General features: G+C 47.4%; 1 protein-coding gene across 4 annotated transcripts in view; it reads left to right on the top strand.

Annotated features, from left to right (window-relative positions):
• Positions 1-21,554, top strand: part of LOC144145626 (uncharacterized) — a 37,327-nt gene that overhangs the window by 11,279 nt on the left and 4,494 nt on the right. For 2 of the 4 annotated variants that reach the window (XR_013317545.1, XM_077677300.1), the window contains exons 2-5: positions 915-1,087; positions 3,207-3,322; positions 11,332-11,481; positions 17,893-18,041. Coding sequence is in view for 2 of the 4 variants with exons in the window: in XM_077677300.1 (XP_077533426.1) it covers positions 1,000-1,087; positions 3,207-3,322; positions 11,332-11,481; positions 17,893-18,041 (503 nt within the window). In the remaining 2 variants the exon portion in view is untranslated. The remainder of the gene's footprint in view (positions 1-914; positions 1,088-3,206; positions 3,323-11,331; positions 11,482-17,892; positions 18,042-21,554) is intronic. The other 2 variants (XM_077677310.1, XR_013317551.1) reach the window with 2 other exon arrangements.

The raw sequence follows: 21,554 nt of genomic DNA, 5'->3' as shown, positions 1-21,554 counted from the left end.
ACCACGCATATTTCGATTGCAGCAACTTTTCATAACCCTGTTTATTTATTTCCTGCTTGGTGGTTTTCCCCTATTGTTTGCAACCTTGCTTAGTTTGTAGTGTCGGCTAAAAAACAGAAATCAATACTGTTGCCCACGGGGCAACTGTACGACAACTTAAGGTTAGATTTCAAAGCTGTGCCAGGTTACTGTCTTCTATAATACAGCCATGAACCAAGTCCAGTATTTTGCTACAAGCTGTTGCTTCAGCGTACTTTGCTGTATTGTGTCAAAGCTCAGTTACCAATTAAATGTTCAGAACTGTTTGTTTGAACGTGTCTACTTTTTCTGAATGTATGTTCAACCTGGCCCTACATGCACACACGTGTTATAAGTCTGTTACATATGTCTTGCATGCATGTGTGCATGTGTACGTGCATGCATAAGTTTGTGCTGTGCATATGGGGATTTGAGTGTACTGAAAAATGTTTACAGCCAATAAGCCTTGCCATACCTGTCAGTTCTTTCAAGTACATCTCAGCTTGATCACAGGGCTTAATTTTTCCTTTTTGTTGATGACTACTAGTGGAGGTAATGTTTTGAAGTGCTCCTGGTCCCCCAAGAACTACCGTATCCTATCTGGGCACGAGACACTTATCTCGTGCTTTGGGATCGACTCAACATTTATATTAAAGCATTTCACCAATATACCAGAATCTTTCTGGCTATGGAATGCACTTAATCATAAATATAGGATAACGAAGTTTTGCGTCCACAGATTCGCTGATGGTTAATTGCTACATCAATGTCTGGTCACTGCCTTGCCTCCTCGCTCGTATTTTGGAGCGTACAACCGGCCTTTTGAACATGATGTATTTATACGTCCTTCTGTCATCATCATTTTCGTGACACTGTATGCATGTATGCGCATGCAGGCCCCACTCCATGTTCTGGATTTGGAAGCGTCCACCAGCATGCCTGGTTCCATCCTGAAACGGAGCTTGGCGCTCTTGCAGCTGCATGGTAGCTGCGTCCGCCAAGAGTTGTTTCAGGGTAGAGTCGGGAAGCTTGTGCGGCCTCGCTAACAGCGGACACCAGCCCAACGCTGGTAAGTGCAACTGCCTGCCAGTGCTATGTCCACAAGAGTGTTTTTAAAAAACTCCAAAAGCTCACATTTCAACGTATCAGATATTGATTAAGCATTGTTGTGTGGGCTCAGTGTGAAAACTCGTCTGTCGGTAACGCTTAATTCATGTGTCCCACTTTCAACCACGTGTGAAAATGACATTAATAAAAGGTGCGGGGACCTTCATACATTGATATCGGACACCTTATATTTCCACTGAAAAAAAATTTCTACCCAGCAATGCGTTTGTGTATATTTGTGAAAATGATTTCTAAGGGGCTCAGTGTCTAGCGCTTCATGGAGATTCGTGGCATCTTATGGAGGTATACCTGTATCAAAAGGCCCTTGGGCCATCATACGTTCTTCTACCGACCGTGAAAGTGAGGCCGACAGGCATGTTCGCATGCTTTCTTGAATGCTCGAGTGAGTGTTTACGATCCGGGTTGTGGTGAACTTGAGACGGCTTGGTGTGAGGGGGGTGGATTGTGAGCATTAATGAAGGCTGGTTCTACGTCTCACCGGTGCATTTATCCCAACGCCGTGCGTGCATTCTACTCAATAGCAAGTGCATAAAGTGTGCTAGTTGGAACAGTGGCAAGAGCTTGTGTTCTGTTTTCTTGTTCATAAAAAAAGATTTCATGTAAATAGTTCTCTGTTGTGAGGAAACATCAGAATCGGTGTTTACGGTCGTGCTTCTTGACAGTGTGCATGTCTTGCCAGGTTTTACAATCACATCCGTTAAGCTGCCCAGGAATTTCTGGCTCATTTTTGCATCTACAGTGTAATAAAAAAAATTGCAGTGCCAGAATATTCTGAATGTCTTGATATGCACGCTGTCTTTAAATGGCTAACGTAGTTTATCTACGAGTTCTGGACACTTCTTTAAACTTAAATGATAGCGCCTCTGGCCTGCAAACTCTTACATAACAAGTCAAATTTGAGCTAAGTGTACAGAGCAGTGAGATTTATTTATTTCAAAATAACCCTAAAGGCCCTCCGGTGGAGGGCATTACATAGGGTGTACACCACATCGCAATGGTAACACGATAAATCATTTGTGTACACTATTGTGCCACCCATTTTCTTCAGGGCGGAAAAGCAAGTTCAGCATGGAAATGCTAAACAAGACAAATGCCAATATAAACTTTATTTCCGTGTGTGCAATGGTGCAGACCAGGTCCAAAAGAGGACAAAGTGACGTTCATTTTTTGCAGCAAAGTCGTTCATTGTTCTCATCACGGCGTTAGTGCAGTCAAGCGGCATGCAACACCAACAAGCAACATGTTGAAGCTACGAAGCGACACACGAATGAACTTGGGTCACTGAAAAAAACCAGCTGCGACGCAATTTATCTACAGTATGGCCAATAGTAATTTGTAACTTTGACGGTAGCTTTTCAGCTTTTTAACCCTCATAAGTGTATAGAAGCATATTTTGGCTCCTGGTCCAAAGTTGCTGGTGGCTGTTCCAAACTTGAATTTTGCTTGCTTCAACAGCTGCTCCACGAAGTAAAATGCTGCTTCTATCACTGGGTTAGACTCCATATCTGGCAAGTACTGCAGAAGTCAACTACATGCATTCTACAGAGACTAATAATACCCCTGCTACACTTGCGTCTGAATGTGATTTGACTGAAATGAGGGGCTTCGAATGTTATTTAGTCTGCTGTGTCACACACCTTTGCTGTTGAAATAATCCAGTTTTTAGTGCGCAGCACTTTGGCGCCTGGTACAGTGGTTCAGCGGTGGCGGCGGCCATTGCTGCGAACCTTGTGATGACTGAAAGGCTTGTAGTAGACGCATCTGCTGGTACGGCACCGGAGTCGAGCACAGCCTCACCGCCGGCAGGCATCTCGACCTCTGTAAACGAGCGCGGAGACAGAAGGATTGAAGGGTAGTGAAGGGGAGCTATGGGAAGGCGATGATGGTCTGTGCCGTCGCTCAACGGCTTCGCAGAGAGCTCCTAAAGCGTCGCTGCACCGTCAGGAACATGGAAAGCCGGCGGCAGTGAAGCCTACACCTCTTTCGAGCTGCCGTGCGACCGCGCCGATGCGACCACAGTGCACGCGTCATTGCCGAGCGTTAAGTGTCGTGCTTTTCAGGCCACTACGACGTCCCGCCTGCCAAGCCGGTGGAGCTTGGTGCAGACACCGTACGACTTCTGGCTGCAGCTCGAGCCATCCGCGGATTTGCTGGAGTCGTTGACAACGTCCCTTGCGTGAGTGATTCTAATTTCTTGTAAATTAGCTGCGCAACGCTTGTGGGTCTTGTCGCTTACATTTGTGTTGCCGTCTGTAGGAACGGACCGTGGACCTGTGAAGTGTATTGTGGCACCTTGTTAAGCCACACTTGGTGGTGAAGTTGGAGTAGATGTGGTAGAGCGGCATAGCTTAATGATTCACAATGATGTTTGAAATGTATACATTTGGGGATTGCCGTGACTAGGTTTTCACTAGACCCATAGTTCAAGCAGGTGGGCCTGATAATTAATAGGCAGAAAACTACCCGCCGCGGTGGCTCAGTGGCTAAGGCGTTGCGCTGCTGAGCACGAGGTCGCGGGTTCGATTCCCGGCCGCGGCGGCCGCTTTTCTGATGGAGGCGAAAAGCAAAAACGCCCGTGTGTACGAGATTTCGGCGCACGTTAAAGATCCCCAGGTGGTCAAAATAAATCCGGAGCCCTCCACTACGGCGCGCCTCATCGCCTGCGCTGCGTTGGCGCGTTAAAATCCTACAATCAATCACTACGCAGAAAACTAAAGTAATGATCAATAACCTCGGTACAGCACAGCGGTTTGAGATAGGTGGCGAGGCAGTGGAACTGGTAAACTTAGACCAAGTTGTGACCCCGCACCCGCATCCCAACCATGAGGCAGAGATAATTAGAAGGATAAGAATGGGGTGGAATGCATACGGCAGGCATTCTCAGATAATGAATGGCAGCCTACCACTGTCTCTAAAGAAAAAAAGTGTATGACAGCTGCATCTTACCGGTACCCATTTACGGGGCAGAAACTTGGAGGCTTACTAAAAGGGTTTAACTTATATACAAGACGGCTCACCGAACAATGGAACGGAAGATGATAGGTGTAACATTAACGGACAAGAAGAGAGCGGAGTGGGTAAGGGAACAAACGCGTATTAAGGACATATTCGTAGAAATTAAGAAGAAATGGACGTGGACAGGGCATGTAATGCGAAGGCAAGATAACCGTTGGTCATTAAGGGTAACATAGTGGATCCCTAGATAAGGCATGTGTTGCAGGGGGCGGCAGAAAGTTAGATGGGCAGATGAGATCAAGAAGTTTGCAGGGATAAATTGGTCGCAGTTAGCACAGGACCGGGATAATTGGAGATGAATGGGAGAGGCCTTTGCCCTGCAGTGGGCGTAGATAGGCTGGTGGTGATGATGATGATGATGCTACACTACAATTTCGATGGAATTTTTAAGTTTCACTCGCTATGCTGCGTGGCACTGCTGCTGTCGAGTTCTGTTTTACAACAGTAATGCAACAGATCGAACAGCAGCCCTTGGCATTAAAATATCACATCATAACGCATGCTTTGACGCGGTTATTGCTTAATTCTAAGTCGTAATCTGTTTTTTGTGGTGCTTTGGGCTGTCTGGCCACACTAGTTTGCAACTTGCTCGCACTGGTGCAGAGAGTATGGAATTATTACATCGTGATATCATGATTTAAAGGGACACTGAAGTGATTTGTAAACAATGCGCGCGATTACGAGCGCAAACTGTAGTCCGGAGTCCCTGGGCCCTGTTTCGACCACTCTGTGCACGTTTACGCGAATTTATTTAGTAGAAAAATCAATTCGAAAATGCTGTCCTCCTCTCTTTACGCTCGCCCATTTTCTGTGGCGTTTTCGTGTGACGTCAGCAGGAGAGGAGCTGACAATTGGCTGCGCTACCGCACGGCTCGCCGACCTTCCGCGACCGAGTCAGTCGGCCCACCGTTTAGTCCGCCGGCCGCCGACGGGTCGTCGCAATTCGTTCGATCAGTTGAAACTAAGCCACAACATGTTTGGGAATGGAAGAATGCGCCTTTCTTTACTTCGTTAGTTTGTACACTGTATCTAGCTCCAAGTCAAGGTCGCTTCACACAAGCGCTGCACAAGCGCACATGCGACGCTTCGCTGACTGGTACGTCAGTAGGAAAATGTAAGGCCTCTTGAAGGGGGAGAAGAGTGAGCGAAGTCAATATAGGTACTAAGGAAATATAATCAACTGATATTTTTACCGTACAGCGTAAAACTAGGGTGCGGGAAGCACGTTTTTGCGCTGGGCGAACAAGCAGAGCGGTCAGGAGCACGACTACGCATCTGCGAACGCTTTCCCGTCTACGAAATGCAATTGCTAGACGTGAGCTATTGTGGAAACTCGGGGGACGCTTACTGCACGAGCGCAATACAACAAATAGTCACCTAAGCTTGAAATACTAAAACTAAATAAAAGTGTAAACTGGTTATACATTATATACCTGATATTTTCCATTGTCGCCAGCGGCCCTCTGTGGCCTAGTCGTCTGGTGCGCTAGGTATGTCACCACAAGTGTTTTGCCAGTCACAAGTTCCCATCGCCGCGGGTACATACTTTTTTTTATGAGTTAACTTTTTCGTTTTTCGCCGATGTTTTCTATACTGAGTTCACCTTTTTTTGGGTCGCAACGTTCATTGCTCCACGAACTAGTCCACAGAACTCGCGCAGGCTGGCACTGCCGCGCTAGCGAGTTCTCGTTGGCGTGCTGTTGCCATAAGCACCGACTGCTTGCGGGCAGTGGGCACAGGCCAGAATCAACAGACCCTTGGCCTGGTGCGAACACATTTTTTACGATACAGGTATGAGCGAGGCAAGCTCCAAATATGGGGGAAAAGCGCATGCATTTGAGCGTCTGCGGGGACGCGGAGGGCGTTCATGCACTGCGTAGGCCTCAGATAGTGAATGCTACGATTCCAAGCCGTCCTGGGAGGCTTATCTTATGCATTTTACAGCCGACAACATGGCGGAAGCGCGGTACTACGATAACTGGGATATTGAGAATGCCCATCAGTAGAAACCCCTCCTTCAGGGTTTGTGGTTCGTTGACGGCGGCGAAAGAGCCCTTCGCTGCGGGTGCTCGGCGGCGGTGGTGGCCAGGGATGAGACAAGGGGACGGCGGCGGCAGATTCGATGAGCAAAACGAAGAAAACTATTTACGGTTATTTACAGAAGTTGGTTACAAAATAGTTGGTTACAAAATAGTTAAACATGGCTGTCTTAGCGATCGACCCTTCGAGTTGCGCCCTAGGTATCAGACCTTAGCGGTCGACTCTGGGTTACGCCCTAGACGGCAAGGTTCTGACGTGCACTAAGCACGGAGGCTCGCTGGTCCTTGATGACCTCAAAGATTACAGTCAAGTCTCCCGCTGACCGTTATGCCCGGCACCTCGAATTCCACCAATCGCCGGGCCAAACTCCGCCTTCCCAACTTCGTGCACTTCGATCCCTCCTCTCCCAGGACGGAGGACGCGTACACGTGTACGGGGCAGCTTTGACACGGCCAGGGTGGCTATTACGCGCCGCGGCACTTTCAAAAGCCGCTGCCCGGGCTTACGCGCTCCAAGCGTAACACGGTGGCCCCGAGGCACGCAACCCCAAAGCGGCGTTTTACTGCCCTAATTGGCCGCGCCCTTTCGGCGCATCTGAAGACGGGAGCGGGGCTCTTCAGAACTAGGCCGGCGGCCACAAAGAGCGGCAGGGGTGGCGCTTACAAAAGACGTAGTCCCGGGATTCCGAGTCAAGAGATCCAGAGTCAAAAGATCCAAAGAGTCAAAAGGTCCAATATTGGATCTTTTGACGCGTTGGATCTTTTGACTCGTTGGATCTTTTGACTCACTGTGGATCTTTCGACCCGTTGGATCTTTTGACTCGTTGGATATTTTGACTCGTATTGGACCTTTTGACGCGGCTAAGGCGAGTCAAAAGGTCCAACGAGTCAAGAGGTCCAATATTAGACATTCTGACTTCTATCTTTTGACGGGGCTATGACCAATCAAGTGATCTAGTCTCTTTATGAGCCTCACCTTGGCGTACTTTTGTTTGCTAAGGGCCAAGATTATAACTTCGTTGCCTCTTCGTTTTCCCTACAAGGAGCGTGTTCATTCGTTCTAAGCACCAATTTCCGAGCCATATATGCTAGTTTTTCTTTCAAGTATATGCATGTTGCTCTCATACAAAAATACGTTTGCGTCACGGGCATGGGAAATTATTTCAGTGGTTCATTTACCGGCTCCGGTCTTTTCAGTATAGGGCGTTTCGGTTTCGGGGCCTTTCGGTACACGGAGCTTTCGGTACAAAAACCAATTTAAGCGCGCGTTGTAGGCAGCAAGATGTGTGCGTCGTAGCAGTTGTAGACACAAAATCGTACTTATTTATTACTCGTGTTCTTGCTCGTAATTCTGCGTTATTTTAACGTAGTGAAAAGTTCATGCGGCCTTCCCAAATGAAGCACTATTTATCTGCGGACTTGTTGCCGTAATAACTGTAGCTTTGATATAATATTATTGTTGCGTATATCGCTTTCTTTTTAGCGACTTATTATCACCATATCTTTGTTTAAAAATCAGTGACGCTAACAATTTTTTTCCACTTTCGAGTACCTGTGATAAAGCTGCGTAATTGATCGCCTTCGCTAGGGGATAGGAACCAGTCGTTTTCTAACTCAATCACAAACAACTTGCAATTTTTTGGAATTTTGCATCCATGTGATCTTCTGTTTGCTGGTAACACAACGCGCATAATGCCTTATTACGGATGCGTTACCAAGGGCACCTTCTCTACCTCACCGGACGTTTCTGTCCCGGCGTCACCCCCCATTTCCAGGAAATCGGTGTGTTTAGTGTGTTTGTGGTTTGAAATGCCCAAAGGCATTGTTAATGCTTTCTGGCACATACATAGATTTAATTTGCAGAAAGAAGAGGTCATTTGTCATTTTCAGCGTTCTTCCTCAAAGCATACTGGCCATACTTTGGCCGTGGCTTTGTTCTTATCCGAGACCAATGTCAGCATCAGCTCCCCACCGCCTGTAGCTCTCTAGCTGCACAAAATGGAAAATGGAAGCGAAGCCACACAAGCAGGGGTTGGCACTACACTATCGAGAGTGTAAAAAAAGAGACACGCGGACTGCAACTAGCAGCTTCAGGTTATCATGAGGTACTTCAACTCAGGTCGCCTGGAAACCTAGTAACCAGCTTCCCAAAGTGTAGCAATGTAGCACTGATATTCGAACTCTTGATTTTTTGTGGCTGTATAATCATGAGCCATATAATGGTCATTTATTTGATGGATATTGACTTTGATAAACGAGATGCAATAGTTCGGAATATTTTCAGCAGCAATCATACAAGTCAGCGCAGCGTAGCCGCACATGAGAGACATGTGGTCGTGGCTCGTCGACATTGCTGACGCTCACATTCTACATAAGCAATAACTACCAAAATATTCTAATGTAATAGTATCAATTGACAGAGGAGCGAGAAACGAGAACAACCTGAGAAAATAATCAGAAATAAAAACAAGCTTGATGAATGGTGTTGTTCATAACGTTCAAATTAGCCACGGCTTCATTCGACGCGCCAAGTGCATATCTTCTACATTTAGAAGTGAAAGTTAAAGTATGGGAGCGAAAATAACACTAAAAATACAATAAAATGACGCAGTCTATAAGTTGCACACCCTAGCCATGGCTCCGAAGGTTCTCATAATTCGCCGGACCTTCTGACGCGGTTTGGGAATTATTGGACCTTTTGACCCCATGGATCTCCTGACTCGTTGGATCTTTTGACTCGCTTTGGACCTTTTGACTCATTGGATCTTCTGACTCTTTGGACCTTTTGACCCACATTGGACCTTTTGACCCGTTGGATCTTTTGACTCGGCTGTCACGTGATTATTGGATCTTTTGACTCTTTGGACCTTTTGACTCTTTGGATCTTTTGACCATAAGCGTAGTCCCGGCATAGGCACCGTGAAAGCGACACGGTGACCTCGGAAGCACTCAAGGGCGCGTCATTCAGAGGCGTCCAAAAAGGGAAGCCGATTTCCCCCCAAGAAAAAATTCCCCCGCATTTCCCCGAGGGGGAGAATGTGAAAGTGCGAATGCACGGTTGTCGGCCCGCTTGCGGCGCTTGCGCTCGGCCCCCGCAGCCCACCGCCTCGCCGCCTTCTCTTCCATCGGGTTTGTAGTATCACGTGTACACCACGCAGTTATCAAGCCGCTATAACGCCGCTGAGTCGCCAACGCACGCCGCTGACGACGTAGTTTGAATGCGTTAAAGATATAAGGCGCGTCACTAACGCTGATATCACGTCGCGTCCGTGGCTTGGTCGGTAGAGCGTCGCGCTGCGGCCGCAAAGTCCGCGGATCGAAACCTGGCGCCGGATGCTGTTTCTTTATAGAGGAGCACTGCGGACGCCGCCGCCGCCGCCGGCGGTGGATGGTTTGGGGTCGCTTATAAAGCGCATTCGCATTAAAAACCAATTATGGCGGCGGCCATTAAGAGAAGTGAGGGCGGCAATGCGCGCGGCCGCGCGGTCCGCGCATCTTATCTCTCAATCTCCCTTCCTCCGCTATGCCCAAAGGCGGCAGCAGTCCTACACCATCCAACGACGCCATCGAATGTCAAACATGTTGTTTTACAGACCGAAACCGAAACTTGTTTGATTGCTAACCTTGGGCATCGTCCAATCACGGCGCCCCCTCCTCCCAACGTCACAGCTTAGTTTGTGCGGCCGCCGCAAACCGAATAGGTAGTTTTTCTTCTTTCGCGCTTTGTAAATAATTACCGATTTGTCAACCGGATAAACGATGAAAAGTGTGCTAAGTTGAGCCAGTCTACGCAGTGCAAGCAAAAACGGGAGCTTGACAAATTCACTTCAGTGTCCTTTTAAGTGAACGAGAAGTAAACAGTCCCACAATTAAGAATATTTTGTTTGTTTTAAGTACGCCATTAATGTATTCGTTTATGCACACTTGGAACGCTGTGCGCGAGAGTGCTAGAAATGGCATTTGAAATCCCAAATGTCTCCCTCAGTGCTCATTTCGCTGGAATTTCATTTGAGCCGAATGGCATTTCAGCGCCCTGTGGAGCAGCACAACTTTGCATTTAAGTCAAATGACATTCGGACGCTAGTGTAGCAGGGGTATAATTTTTATGAATCCCTTGTTTTGATTGGTTTTAAACACAGAGATAAAACGGACCATAAGTTTATTGCTGCCATCACCTGTGACTCAAAGTGTGGGCTAATTCCAACAAGTGGACAGTTTTGGCTTTGCGTGCGCAATTATCTGCATAAGAGGTTTGGGGGGGGGGGGGGGTGGTAGTGTGTGCAGTTATTTTCGTAACATTGGGTTGTTCTGATAGGTGGTGTGAACTGGATGAAAGTGGGAAGTTAGTAGTTGGAATGAATTTTATGAAAATTAAAACCTGATTGGTCATACTTGATTGACTGGAGGGGTGCCAGCATCTCAGACCGGGCCTGCCCCTATGGTGGTTCTTGATTGATTGATTGTAGGGTTTAACGCGCCGACGCAATGCAGGCGATGAGGCGCGCCGTAGTGGAGGGCTCCGGATTAATTTTGACCACCTGGGGATCTTTAACGTGCGCCGAAATCTCGTACACACGGGCGTTTTTGCTTTTCGCCTCCATCAGAAAAGCGGCCGCCGCGGTCGGGAATCGAACCCGCGACCTCGTGCTCAGCAGCGCAACGCCTTAGCCACTGAGCCACCGCGGCGGGTCCTATGGTGGTTCTATCACTTGGCGGAATGTAGGCTGATAGAGGGACACTTCTGACGGTGCGTATGCAATAATTCGCGCAAGTTTTGATAGTTGATAGGAAATGTAATTGGGTGGTTACTAGGTAGTGTGAATCTACATTTATAGGTATTGGGAACTAAATAATAGGAAATAATACTAGAAACGTTTGTACTGATGGCCGTTGTATATCGATCCAAATATTTTATTTCCAGGATGCGTCAATAAAGTTGCCTTAAAAAAAAAAGAAAAGACTCGTGTAATGCGCGGTCACAGGTAGGTAATGTCGGAAGCCATGGACGTGTTGCGCAGAATTGAAACCAAAACTTGTTTCAATAACTCCAAAAATAACCCACAAGAACTATATTCCAATGCACACGCTTGCTGGGAAAGTACTAAAGTTTTTCCTAAAAAAATTGGCGCAGCTTGTACTAGTGGTGCAAGGCTGGAGAAACAGCGGAGCTGGTGCTCCACCACTCCGACCACTCCCCTGCGTGTGCAGCTGCTTGACCGTGGCAGCACTTACGAGGTCGACAGGCTGCGCAATGAAAAGGTGCAGCTTCAGGCCAAGGCAAGTAAGTCCTCCTCGTCTGGCTTGTACGTGCGTGGTTTAGAAAAAGCGTATTGCAAAACTATAGTCCTGAACACGACTGGCTTTATAGATACCGACCTGCCCATTGCAGCCGGCAACAATGGGAGCAAGCATGCAAAACATTGCCATGTACAGACGGAGTGCTCCGTCAGGTGGGGCGAAATTTAATCCTTAAACCCGCCAGCTTCGCTTCGCTCGCTGCAGGGCCTGCGACTGCTTGCATAAAATGTAGTGGTCGTACCAATAAATGCCGATTGTACCGATCACTAGCTACAGTAGCAGCCACCAACTATAATTCACGGTTAAATCTAGAGCCATCCCTTAGCTATGCAAGCGTCAGTCAACGCACATAGGTAAACCACAGTGCTACTATATGCGCCTGCTCGACTAACATTCTTTATAACACGCAAAAACTTTGTCAACTTTCGTTTTACGTCGAGGAGCTCCTTTTTTTTTATGTGACTAGTTCACAGGTAAAGCTCTAATTTGAATAAACACCCCAACAGGGCCATTCTGTGCTTGGAAGCGCCGTCATGCTTGTGAGAAAACGAAGTACTTCCAAAAAAGGGAGAGCTAATCGACGGCAACCTTTTCAGTGACTGCGCATTTTCACCATACTGGAGCGTCACATTTGTAGGAGCTCCATCGAAGTGGCTTACGAGCCCAACGAATGGCAAAGTTTGGTATAACAGCCGTCCGAGTTCAATGCTTGTGGTGAGAACCAGTTATCTTTGGCATATCTTTTTGAGCAACTGCTCCCGTACCGAAGCGATCGGAACCTGTTGAAAACAAATTCCATTTACCGTGCGCGTGCCAGGGTTGCTCAGCTGTATGCAACAAATACGATATCTTCATTGAAAATATGTTGCATGGCTAAGGCGTTGCGCTGCTGAGCACGAGGTCGCGGGTTCGATTCCCGGCCGCGGCGGCCGCTTTTCTGATGGAAGCGAAAAGCAAAAACGTCCGTGTGTATGAGATTTCGGTGCACGTTAAAGATCCCCAGGTGGTCAAAATTAATCCGGAGCCCTTCACTACGGCACGCCTCATCGCCTGCGTTGCGTCGGCGCGTTAAACCCTACAATCAGTCAATCGAAGTACGTTGCAAAAATATTGCGGGATCTTTCAGCATATGCAGGATCTTTCAGCATGTCTCTGCCGTGGCGTCTGCTTTTCAAATGGAGGCGAAAAGTGCACACTCGCGTGTGTCGAGGCTTTAGCACATGTTACAAATCCCCAGGTGGTTCAAAACTAATCCGGAGCCTTCCACTGCGGCGCGCCTCATAGCCCAGGTTTAGCTTCGGCACATTAAAAGTACACTGAACTGATTTGTAAACATCATGAGATTACTAGTGGAAATTGTAGTCCGGTGTCCCTAGGCCATGTTTCGACCACTCTGGGTGCATTTACGCAAATTTATTTACGTACTAGAAAAATCAATTCAAAAATGCTGTCCTCCTCTCAGCATCCTCGCCCATTTTCTGTGGCGTTTTTGTGTGATGTCAGGAAAAAATGACTTGGCTTGACTGCGCTACTGCATGGCTTGCCGACCTTCTGACAGAGTCAGCTGGGTCGTCGCTATTCATTCGCTCAGTTGAAACTAAGCCACAAAACGTTTGTGAATAGAAGAATGTGCCTTTCTTTAGTTTGTTAGTTTGTACACTGTATCAAGTTCAAGTTCAGGTCGCTCCAAACAAGCTCTGCACGAGCACACATGCGACGCTTCGCTGACTGGTACGCTACTAGGAAAATCTAAGGCCACTTGAAGGCGGGAGATGAGTCAGCAAAGTTAATCAACCAACTAAGGAAATAAATGAAAGCATATATCTAAGGTGCAGGACGCACTTCTTTGCGCTGGGTGAACCAGCACAGCGGTCAGCAGCAGGACCACACATCTGTGAACGCTTTTCCATCTAAGAAATGCAATTGCTAGACGTGAAATATTGTGGAAATTTGGAGGACGCTTACTGCACGAGTGCTATTCTACAAATATTCATCTAAGCTGCTGGAAAGCTAAAACTAAATAAAAATGTAAATTGGTTTTACATTATGTACCTCATATTTCCAACACTGGCAGTGCTGGCTCATGGCCTGGTGGTCTGGAGTGCTAGGTATGTTATTTCACAAGTCGCAAGTTCGAATCCTTGAGAGTACATATTTCTCTCTCTCTCTCTCTCTCTCTCTCTTTTTTTGTGAATTGATTTTATCGTTTTCAGCTGATGTTTTCTGTACTTAGTTCACCATTTTTGGGCCGTAACTTTCATTGCTCCACAGGCGACTTTGCAGAAAGCACGCAGGCTGACACTGACACGCTATCGAGTTCTTGTTGGCGTGCTGTTGCCATAAGCACTGACAGCTTGCGGGCAGTGGGCACAGGACAGAATCAGCCGACCCTTGGCCTGGTGCGAACACGCTTTTAAATATACAGGCATAAGTGAGGCAAGCTCTAAAGATCAAGGAAAAGCGCATGGCATTTGAGCGTCTGGGGTGACGCGGAGGGCGTTCATCCACTGCGTATACCTCAGCTAGTGATTGCTACGATTACAACCCGTCCTGGTAGGCTTATCTATAATACTTACCTCGTGCTGGGCTGTCCGGTGGTCATAATGGCCGGCGCCCCAGGCGGAAGTTGCCATTGCACTGCGGTCGGCTGAAGCATGCCACTTCCCCAAACAGGGGCAGATGCAGCATGCAATATCCGAGGCATTTTACAGCTGGCAACATGACAGAAGCGCGGTATGGTGATTATTGAGATATCGAGAATGCCCATCCAATCATAACGTCGGATCTCAAGCATATTGTTTCAAAGAACCGAAACCAACTTGTTTGAATGCTAATCTTGGGTCAATCACGTAGCACCTTTACCTGACATCACTGCGGTTAGTTAGTGCAGCCGCCGCAAACCGCGCATAGTAGTTTTTCTTCTTTCAGTCTACACAGTGAAAGCAAAAACGGGAGCTTGAAAAATTCACTTTGATGTCCCTTTAAAGGGACACTGAAGTGATTTGTAAACAATGCGGGATTACGAGCGCAAATCGTAGTCCGGAGTCCCTAGGCCCTGTTTCGACCACTCTGAGCGCATTTACGCGAATTTATTTAGTAGAAAAATCAATTCGAAAATGCTGTCCTCCTCTCTGCACTCTCGCCCATTTTCTTTGGCGTTTTCGTGTGACGTCAGCAGGAGAGGAGCTGGCAATTGGCTGCGCTACTGCACGGCTCGCCGACCTTCCGTGACCGAGTCAGTCGGCCCACCGTTTAGTCCGCCGGCCGCCGACGGGTCATGCCAATTCGCTCGATCAGTTTAAACTAAGCCACAACACGTTTGTGAATGGAAGAATGTGCCTTTCTTTACTTCGTTAGTTTATACTCTGTATCTAGCTCCAAGTCAAGGTCGCTTCACACAAGCGTTGCCCAAGCGCACATGCGACGCTTCGCTGACTGGTACGCCAGTAGGAAAATATAAGGCCTCTTGAAGGGGTAGAAGAGTCAGCGAAGTCAATATAGGTACTAAGGAAACAAAATCAACTGATATTTTTACCGTACAGCGTAAACTAGGGTGTGGGAAGCACTTTTTTGCGCTGGGCGAACAAGCACAGCGGTCAGCAGCACGACTACGCATCTGCGAACTCTTTTCCATCTAAGAAATGCAATTGCTGGACGTGAGCTATTGTGGAAACTCGGGGGATGCTTACTGCACGAGCGCAATACAACAGTCACCTAAGCTGTTTGTAATACTAATACTAAATAAAAGTGTAAACTGGTGATACATTATATACCTTATACAGTTGAACCCCTTTATAAGAGACACGTACCGGGGAGCAGTTTCTGTCTCTTATACGAGATGTCTCTTATAAGCAGGGTACCATGTTTTCACTTGCTAATCAGACCCTAGTTCAATGTGGGCACAGTATGACTAACATAAGCTCAAAAGAACGCTACAGCATGTTTCAAAAGATTCATTCTAATTATTGTTTGGTCCCAGAATTTATGAAACTTTGTTTGCTTCATGACTGTATTTACACTTTTTTACAACCGATTCTACAAGCTTTTTTTCCTTTCCTTGTTTGTGGAAGATGAATCGTAGATGTTGAGTTCACAAGCCTGATGAATAACCAGAGCGCACAGCTTCTTCCGCTGTGTGGTCAGGCTATTCATTACGCTTGCAGGACTCAACGTCTGCAGTGCTTCTTGATTGGGAGCTACGTGAGTAGGAGAGCCCGCATGTGTGATCGCGCTCCACCCAATGAATGGCAGTAAGCTTCAACTACTTCTGTCAGTTGCATTTCCATTGGCAGGGCTCCTAATTGTCATTTCATAGCTGACTGAACCACTTTGTGTTTGCTGAAGTTATAATAAATAGCGACTGCACCTGTCTGTCATCTACCTGTGTTTCCACAATGGAAGCAACTGCAATTAGTGACTGGTGACACTGCATCTGAAGTTAAAATGTCTGTTACAAGCGAGATTATTGATTAAACTTCAAGGATGACTTGTCCCTTATAACCAATCTTCTACATCCAATGTCTGTTATAAAAGAGGTCAATTTAATGGGAAAGATAGGGCAGCTTACCATGTGGGTGAATAGTGTCTTTTATACCCATTTGTCTCTTACATCAGTGTCTCTTATAACGAGGTTCAGCTGTATTTCCATTGTCGGCCGCGCTCTCGCCCGTGGCCGTGTGGTCTGGAGCGCTAGGAATATCATCAAAAGTGTTTTGCCCGTCACAAGTTCGAATCCCCGCGGGTAAAAGCTTTTTTTTTTTTATAAGGTAACTTTTTCGTTTGTCGCCGATGTTTTCTATACCGAGTTCACCTTTTTTTGGGCCGCAACGTTCACTGCTCCACGAACTAGTTCGCAGAACTCGCGCAGCCTGGCACTGGCGCGCTAGCGAGTTCTCGTTGGCGTGCTGTTGCCATAAGCACCAACTGCTTGCGGGCAGTGGGCACAGGCCAGAATCAACAGACCCTTGGCTTGGTGCGAACACGCTTTTTACGATACAGGCATGAGTGAAGCAAGCTCCAAATATGGGGGAAAAGCGCATGAATTTGTGCGTCTGCGGGGACGCGGAGGGCGTTCATGCACTGCGTAGGCCTCGGCTAGTGAATGCTATGATTCCAAGCCGTCCTGGGAGGTTTATCTTATGCATTTTACAGCTGACAACATGGCAGAAGCGCGGTACTACAATTACTGGGATATTGAGAATGCCCATCCAACGACGCCATCGGATGTCAAACATGTTGTTTTACAGAACCGAAACCGAAACCAAAACTTGTTTGATTGCTAACCTTGGGCATCGTCCAATCACGGTGCCCCCTCCTCCCAACGTCACAACTTAGTTGGTGCGGCCGCCGCAAACCGCGCATGGTAGTTTTTCTTCTTTCGCGCTTTGTAAAATAATTACCGATTTGTCAACCGGATAAACGATGAAAAGTGTGCTAATTTGAGCCAGTCTACGCAGTGCAAGCAAAAACGGGAGCTTGACAAATTCACTTCAGTGTCCCTTTTAAAGGAGCCATGAAGAGAAAACACTAGTTTGGTTCATTCAAAAGATTGCTTCGTTAGAATCGTACTCACACCACTTTTAACATAAACTTCGCTCAAATAAGCTACATAATTAGGAAAAAAGGGAATGGCCATGCGTCCCACTAGCTCATTTCCTGCAACAGAACCTATGATGTCATACCAGACAGCTCAGCGATTGGCAGAGGGCGGCAAAAGCGAATGCAAATTAGGCAGAGCTTATAAGCTTGCCGAACGAGCTATTTGTGCTTAAATTTAGAGCACATTCTTTTTAAAGCTCTAAGAATGGTGGGACAAGCAGTGGAAGTTAAGAAAGCACACGTAAACATAGAAGTACTGATGCATATGCTGCTGTTGGTACTGCGTGCACTATGCTTGGTTTAGCTGCACAGGACTGCAGGGATTTGGGGCTGTTTCAGACGACACTGGCCGACGTGACCGTATTTGTCGAGCGAGCACCATGTTTCACGCACCGATTGTCTCCATGAACAAAACAAGCCAGGTACAAATATGTTCACAAACAAACCAAAGGTAGAAAACAGCGTGCCACGGTGTGGTGGCGCCATCTAGGTTCACTAATGGTAAACAAGGCCCTGTGATGTCATTGCAGACCATGAAAACGCACGATGTAACGGGAAAATCAAAATTTTCAAATTAATGAATTCCTCAGTGAATAAAGCATCGTTTGCATTTGGACAAGTGCTGGGGGCACTGCAAAACACAAAACCTTTCGAATAGCACACTTGTTTTGTCTTCATCGCTCCTTTAAACCCCGAGGGTTTGACAATTTGAATTTTCCACACTAAGCAAACACGTTCACTAACAAAGTTTGCATTTCTAATGTCTGCCATCCCTTCTCCTCCTGCTTTTTCGTAGCTGGAAGAGGTTGAGCAGCACAGCCCCCCGATGAGCCAGCAGGTGAACTGCCAGCTGCACAACAGCGAAGCTGCTCGCAACGGACCTGGAGCAGCATTACCGAGAGAGGGAGCTTGTTCTGAAGCAAGACATCTGATTGCAGGCCCAGGGTTCGTGGTGATCACAACTTCTTCCCACTTGTTCCCAGCACTCAGTTTAATGGGCCTGAATGAAAGCCATCTTTCTGGGCCTCTCATAAGGGAAGGTTTTGCCATAAAGTGTGTCTGTAGCTGTATTCCCCCGTCCTGGCCCTGGATGTTGAGGTTGTGACAGTTGTACAGCACCTTCTAGAGAGAGAAGTAAACAATGCATCCTTATATTTCCTCAAGAAACAATTAAAGGGCAAGTGGTCTTTTTTCGTCAGCGATTGTAGCTCAATTTTTACTGGTTGCCCTTTGTTTTTTAGAATAAATAGTTCCCCCATGGAAGTTCATCTGAGGTAGCCACAACCACGGAGCAAGATAAACAGGAGCGCTGACTTCGCTCTCTCCTACGGGCTCATAATGTCCATCACTCGCGGAGCGCAAGGTAGATGGCGCAGCGAATGGTCCGGCGGCTAAGCGGCCGGCGTTCCCCGAGCGCCGGCGGGCGCGTTGGCGGAACGCATTCCGTCTGCTTTTGTCGTCTGCTTCGGCGACGGTAGTTTTGGGCACGGAGTGCTTTGGGCCTGCGTTGGCGCCGGTTCGCGTTCATTGCGCTCCTCCTTCGCACGGCTTGATTAACTTGTTCGACAGCACCTTCTGGGTAACCCGAACCCGAAGGAATTGAGTGGTCGTACGGCACGGCAAAGATGCGTTAAGGATTGGTTTGCATGGCGGGAAAACAAAATGTAGAGCGCACATATAGACGTATGGCTGCTACACAAACACTACCTTTTGCGCAGTGCTTGCCGAAAATGTGACTCCATTTTGTAAATTTGTGAACACCAATTCGGCTCTGTTTTAACAGGTTTTACAAAAGGCGAAAGGAGCAACTGGTTCTGATCACTAGCGATTATAAAAGTTGCCTCAGCTTTCTCGCCGTTCTCCAACTTACGTCCAAAACAAAGTGTGCCTAGAACACGGACCGGCACTCACACGCTCATCAGAAAATAACAAACGCGATAACATCACCCACGACTGCCCGCGACGTAGCAATCTGCTCAAGATCGAGGCCCTGACAGTGCGGTCTTTTCACAAGCCTTCATTTCGCGATATTTGAATTCGTCCGGACCCTACATCTATGGGGTGATGACTCGCCAAAAGAAAAGGTTTGACGAGCCGGTTGTTCTGCTCGTCAGCCGCTCAAAGAAAAAAAAAAGAAAAAAAAAAAAAAAAAAAAAAAAAAAAAAAAAAAAAAAAAAACGCCAGGAACCCTTGTAGGCCCAAAATTGCAGCCATACAAATCGCAGCATTTTATTTGGAGTCCACAGCGTTATCGACGAGATAACACGACCGTAGAGCGACAGTGAACATCGGGCGGTAAGTTGCGGTATGAGTTACAATGAAGGTTGCGTTTGATATTCTTGGGTGCGTTATCAATATGACAGTGTTTTTGTACACTTATTACAACAGGGCAGCCGTCCAATTCAGTCATTGGCACAGAAATGTGTGTCTCATTGCCGTTTGCCGATGGAGACTCCGGGCGACCCTTGTAAGCATTGTTCGTAGGCAGAAGCGGCAGGAATAATTAAGCAGGCGGCCGGAGAGCGGGCCAACAACAGAGGGTAATTTTTGCGGTGCATCGATTTGTCATAAGCAGAATCCCGCTAGACTGCATGTTGTGGCATTTCATATTACTCTTGCTCATTCTTTGGTGATTCTAAAGTCGTCGTCGTTCAGTTGCGTCTTACATAGTTAGTACAATATTTTTAGCGGGTCTGCATAATGTCAGAATAAACGCCCCCCGATAGGGAATAAGCGATCGCCATGTATGCGGTGGCATGCGATTATCTGCGCCGTCTATTTCGGCTGCGCACGGGTGTTTAAATTCCGCACGTGCAGGCATACCTCCTGCATAGTAGGACAGACATACGACAGACGTCGTTGCGAAAGAAATGACGCCTCTGGGGAGAGCGAAGAAGGGAAGAGCCATGTACAGAGGCACAGCGACGAGAGGGCAAACGAAGGAGGAAGAGAGCAAAGGGAAAGCCGGGCGGCCGGCGGCGCGTGGACATTATCGGCCCGAGCAAAATAATTTTTCTGGGCCACAGTCGGCGCTCCTCTTTATATCTTGCTCCGTGGCCACAACTCAAATGGAGAAGTCCAATGTGGCCTGAAATGCAGCAAGATGAAAAGTGGGACGTTGGTATTGTGACATGGTTTAGAAACAGCGCAGTAATACACAGGGGTGGAATGGCTGCGCCATTGAGCACCAAACTTGTTTACCTCTGCCACACTGCGCCGAAGTGCCCTTATTGTGCCAAACTCGTTTATCAGCGCCATCCTGCGGTGCAGAGCCCGCATTGAGCCACGAGGTACAACGGCCACAATGCCCGTGCCAGAACAATTGGGTGAAGCATCGTGCTTTCGGCTTAAATGCAGTTATGGTTTCGGTTTCATCGAGGCTATGAGCAGCTATGGAAGTTGGCTTTTGCTATGCGGTAATGCTGCAGGCACTACGCGCCTTCTCTGCCTGCCCTTTAGATTTATTTGTGCCGCATTTGCACGGTTTGTTTGCCGGTGCCAGCCGGGCATGCTGATCAATTGTAAATGACCAAAAGTGAGTGAAGTGTTTCTTTGTCACATCGCAAATTTATAGAAAACAGAATATTTGTACAAAAGGTTGTAGTTTATTGGAGGTGAACTTCAATTTAGTCGACCATTTTTGACGAGCGTAGCTGCATGTATTGAACAAACAGGGTCTTATATGATGTGCCCTCGCCTGTTCATTCGGTTCGCCTTTGTTGTGAGGTAATGACTCATTTTTGCCTGTGAACTTCGGGATTAGCTTTGCTTATGTGGAGGACGGTTCAGCATTAATGATGTCTTAACACGCTCTTGTTATGCAATCTCTTTGACTCTGCGAACCCTGCCGCAGGCGAAGACAAAGCTATGTTCTGCTCCACGCACTGAAACCGCTGTTCGATAGAAAAAAATTCAAGCAAACGTCTTGTTTAATGGAGTGCCGCCGTGAGTTTAGGGTGCTTCGATACCCGTGCGTCTGCCGTACAGCGGCGCTGCCATCGAGGCACCCTACGTGAGTTCGCTTAACACTGTTGTCTGCCGGACACGAAGTGAGGACTGTTATCAGACCCTGATAACGTGGTGCACTCACTGGGGCCGAAGGTAGATAAATATGCGTGTTGCAGCTCGGTCCAGAGCAGGATAACTCCGCTTATTCTAAATTTTCAGATATAGTACAACAACTGCTTCCCTGGTTCAGAGTAGCTTCAAGTGCGCGGTAGAAAACCAGATATAGTAAGTAGATAAATAGATAACTCAATTGGCAGAGGGTTCACACAGCAGCCTGTGCCGGCCCCCCTTGCCAAACAGCCTTTCTGGCTGCTCTGAAAGGCGTCTCTGGCTGCTCCAAGCTTTCTAAAAAAGGAAATTTTGCCTGCTCCCAGTACTGCTCCCAAACCCACGTCACCTGTTCCACCCTTGAGTATCTCTAATGCACAGTCACAGGTAATGACGGAAGCA

The sequence above is a fragment of the Haemaphysalis longicornis genome, unplaced genomic scaffold (genome assembly GCF_048455015.1).
Source record: "Haemaphysalis longicornis isolate Haplotype H1 unplaced genomic scaffold, Haemaphysalis longicornis Haplotype H1 scaffold_1, whole genome shotgun sequence".
NCBI lineage: Eukaryota > Metazoa > Arthropoda > Arachnida > Ixodida > Ixodidae > Haemaphysalis > Haemaphysalis longicornis.
This window is presented reverse-complemented; position numbering and strand designations above follow the sequence as displayed.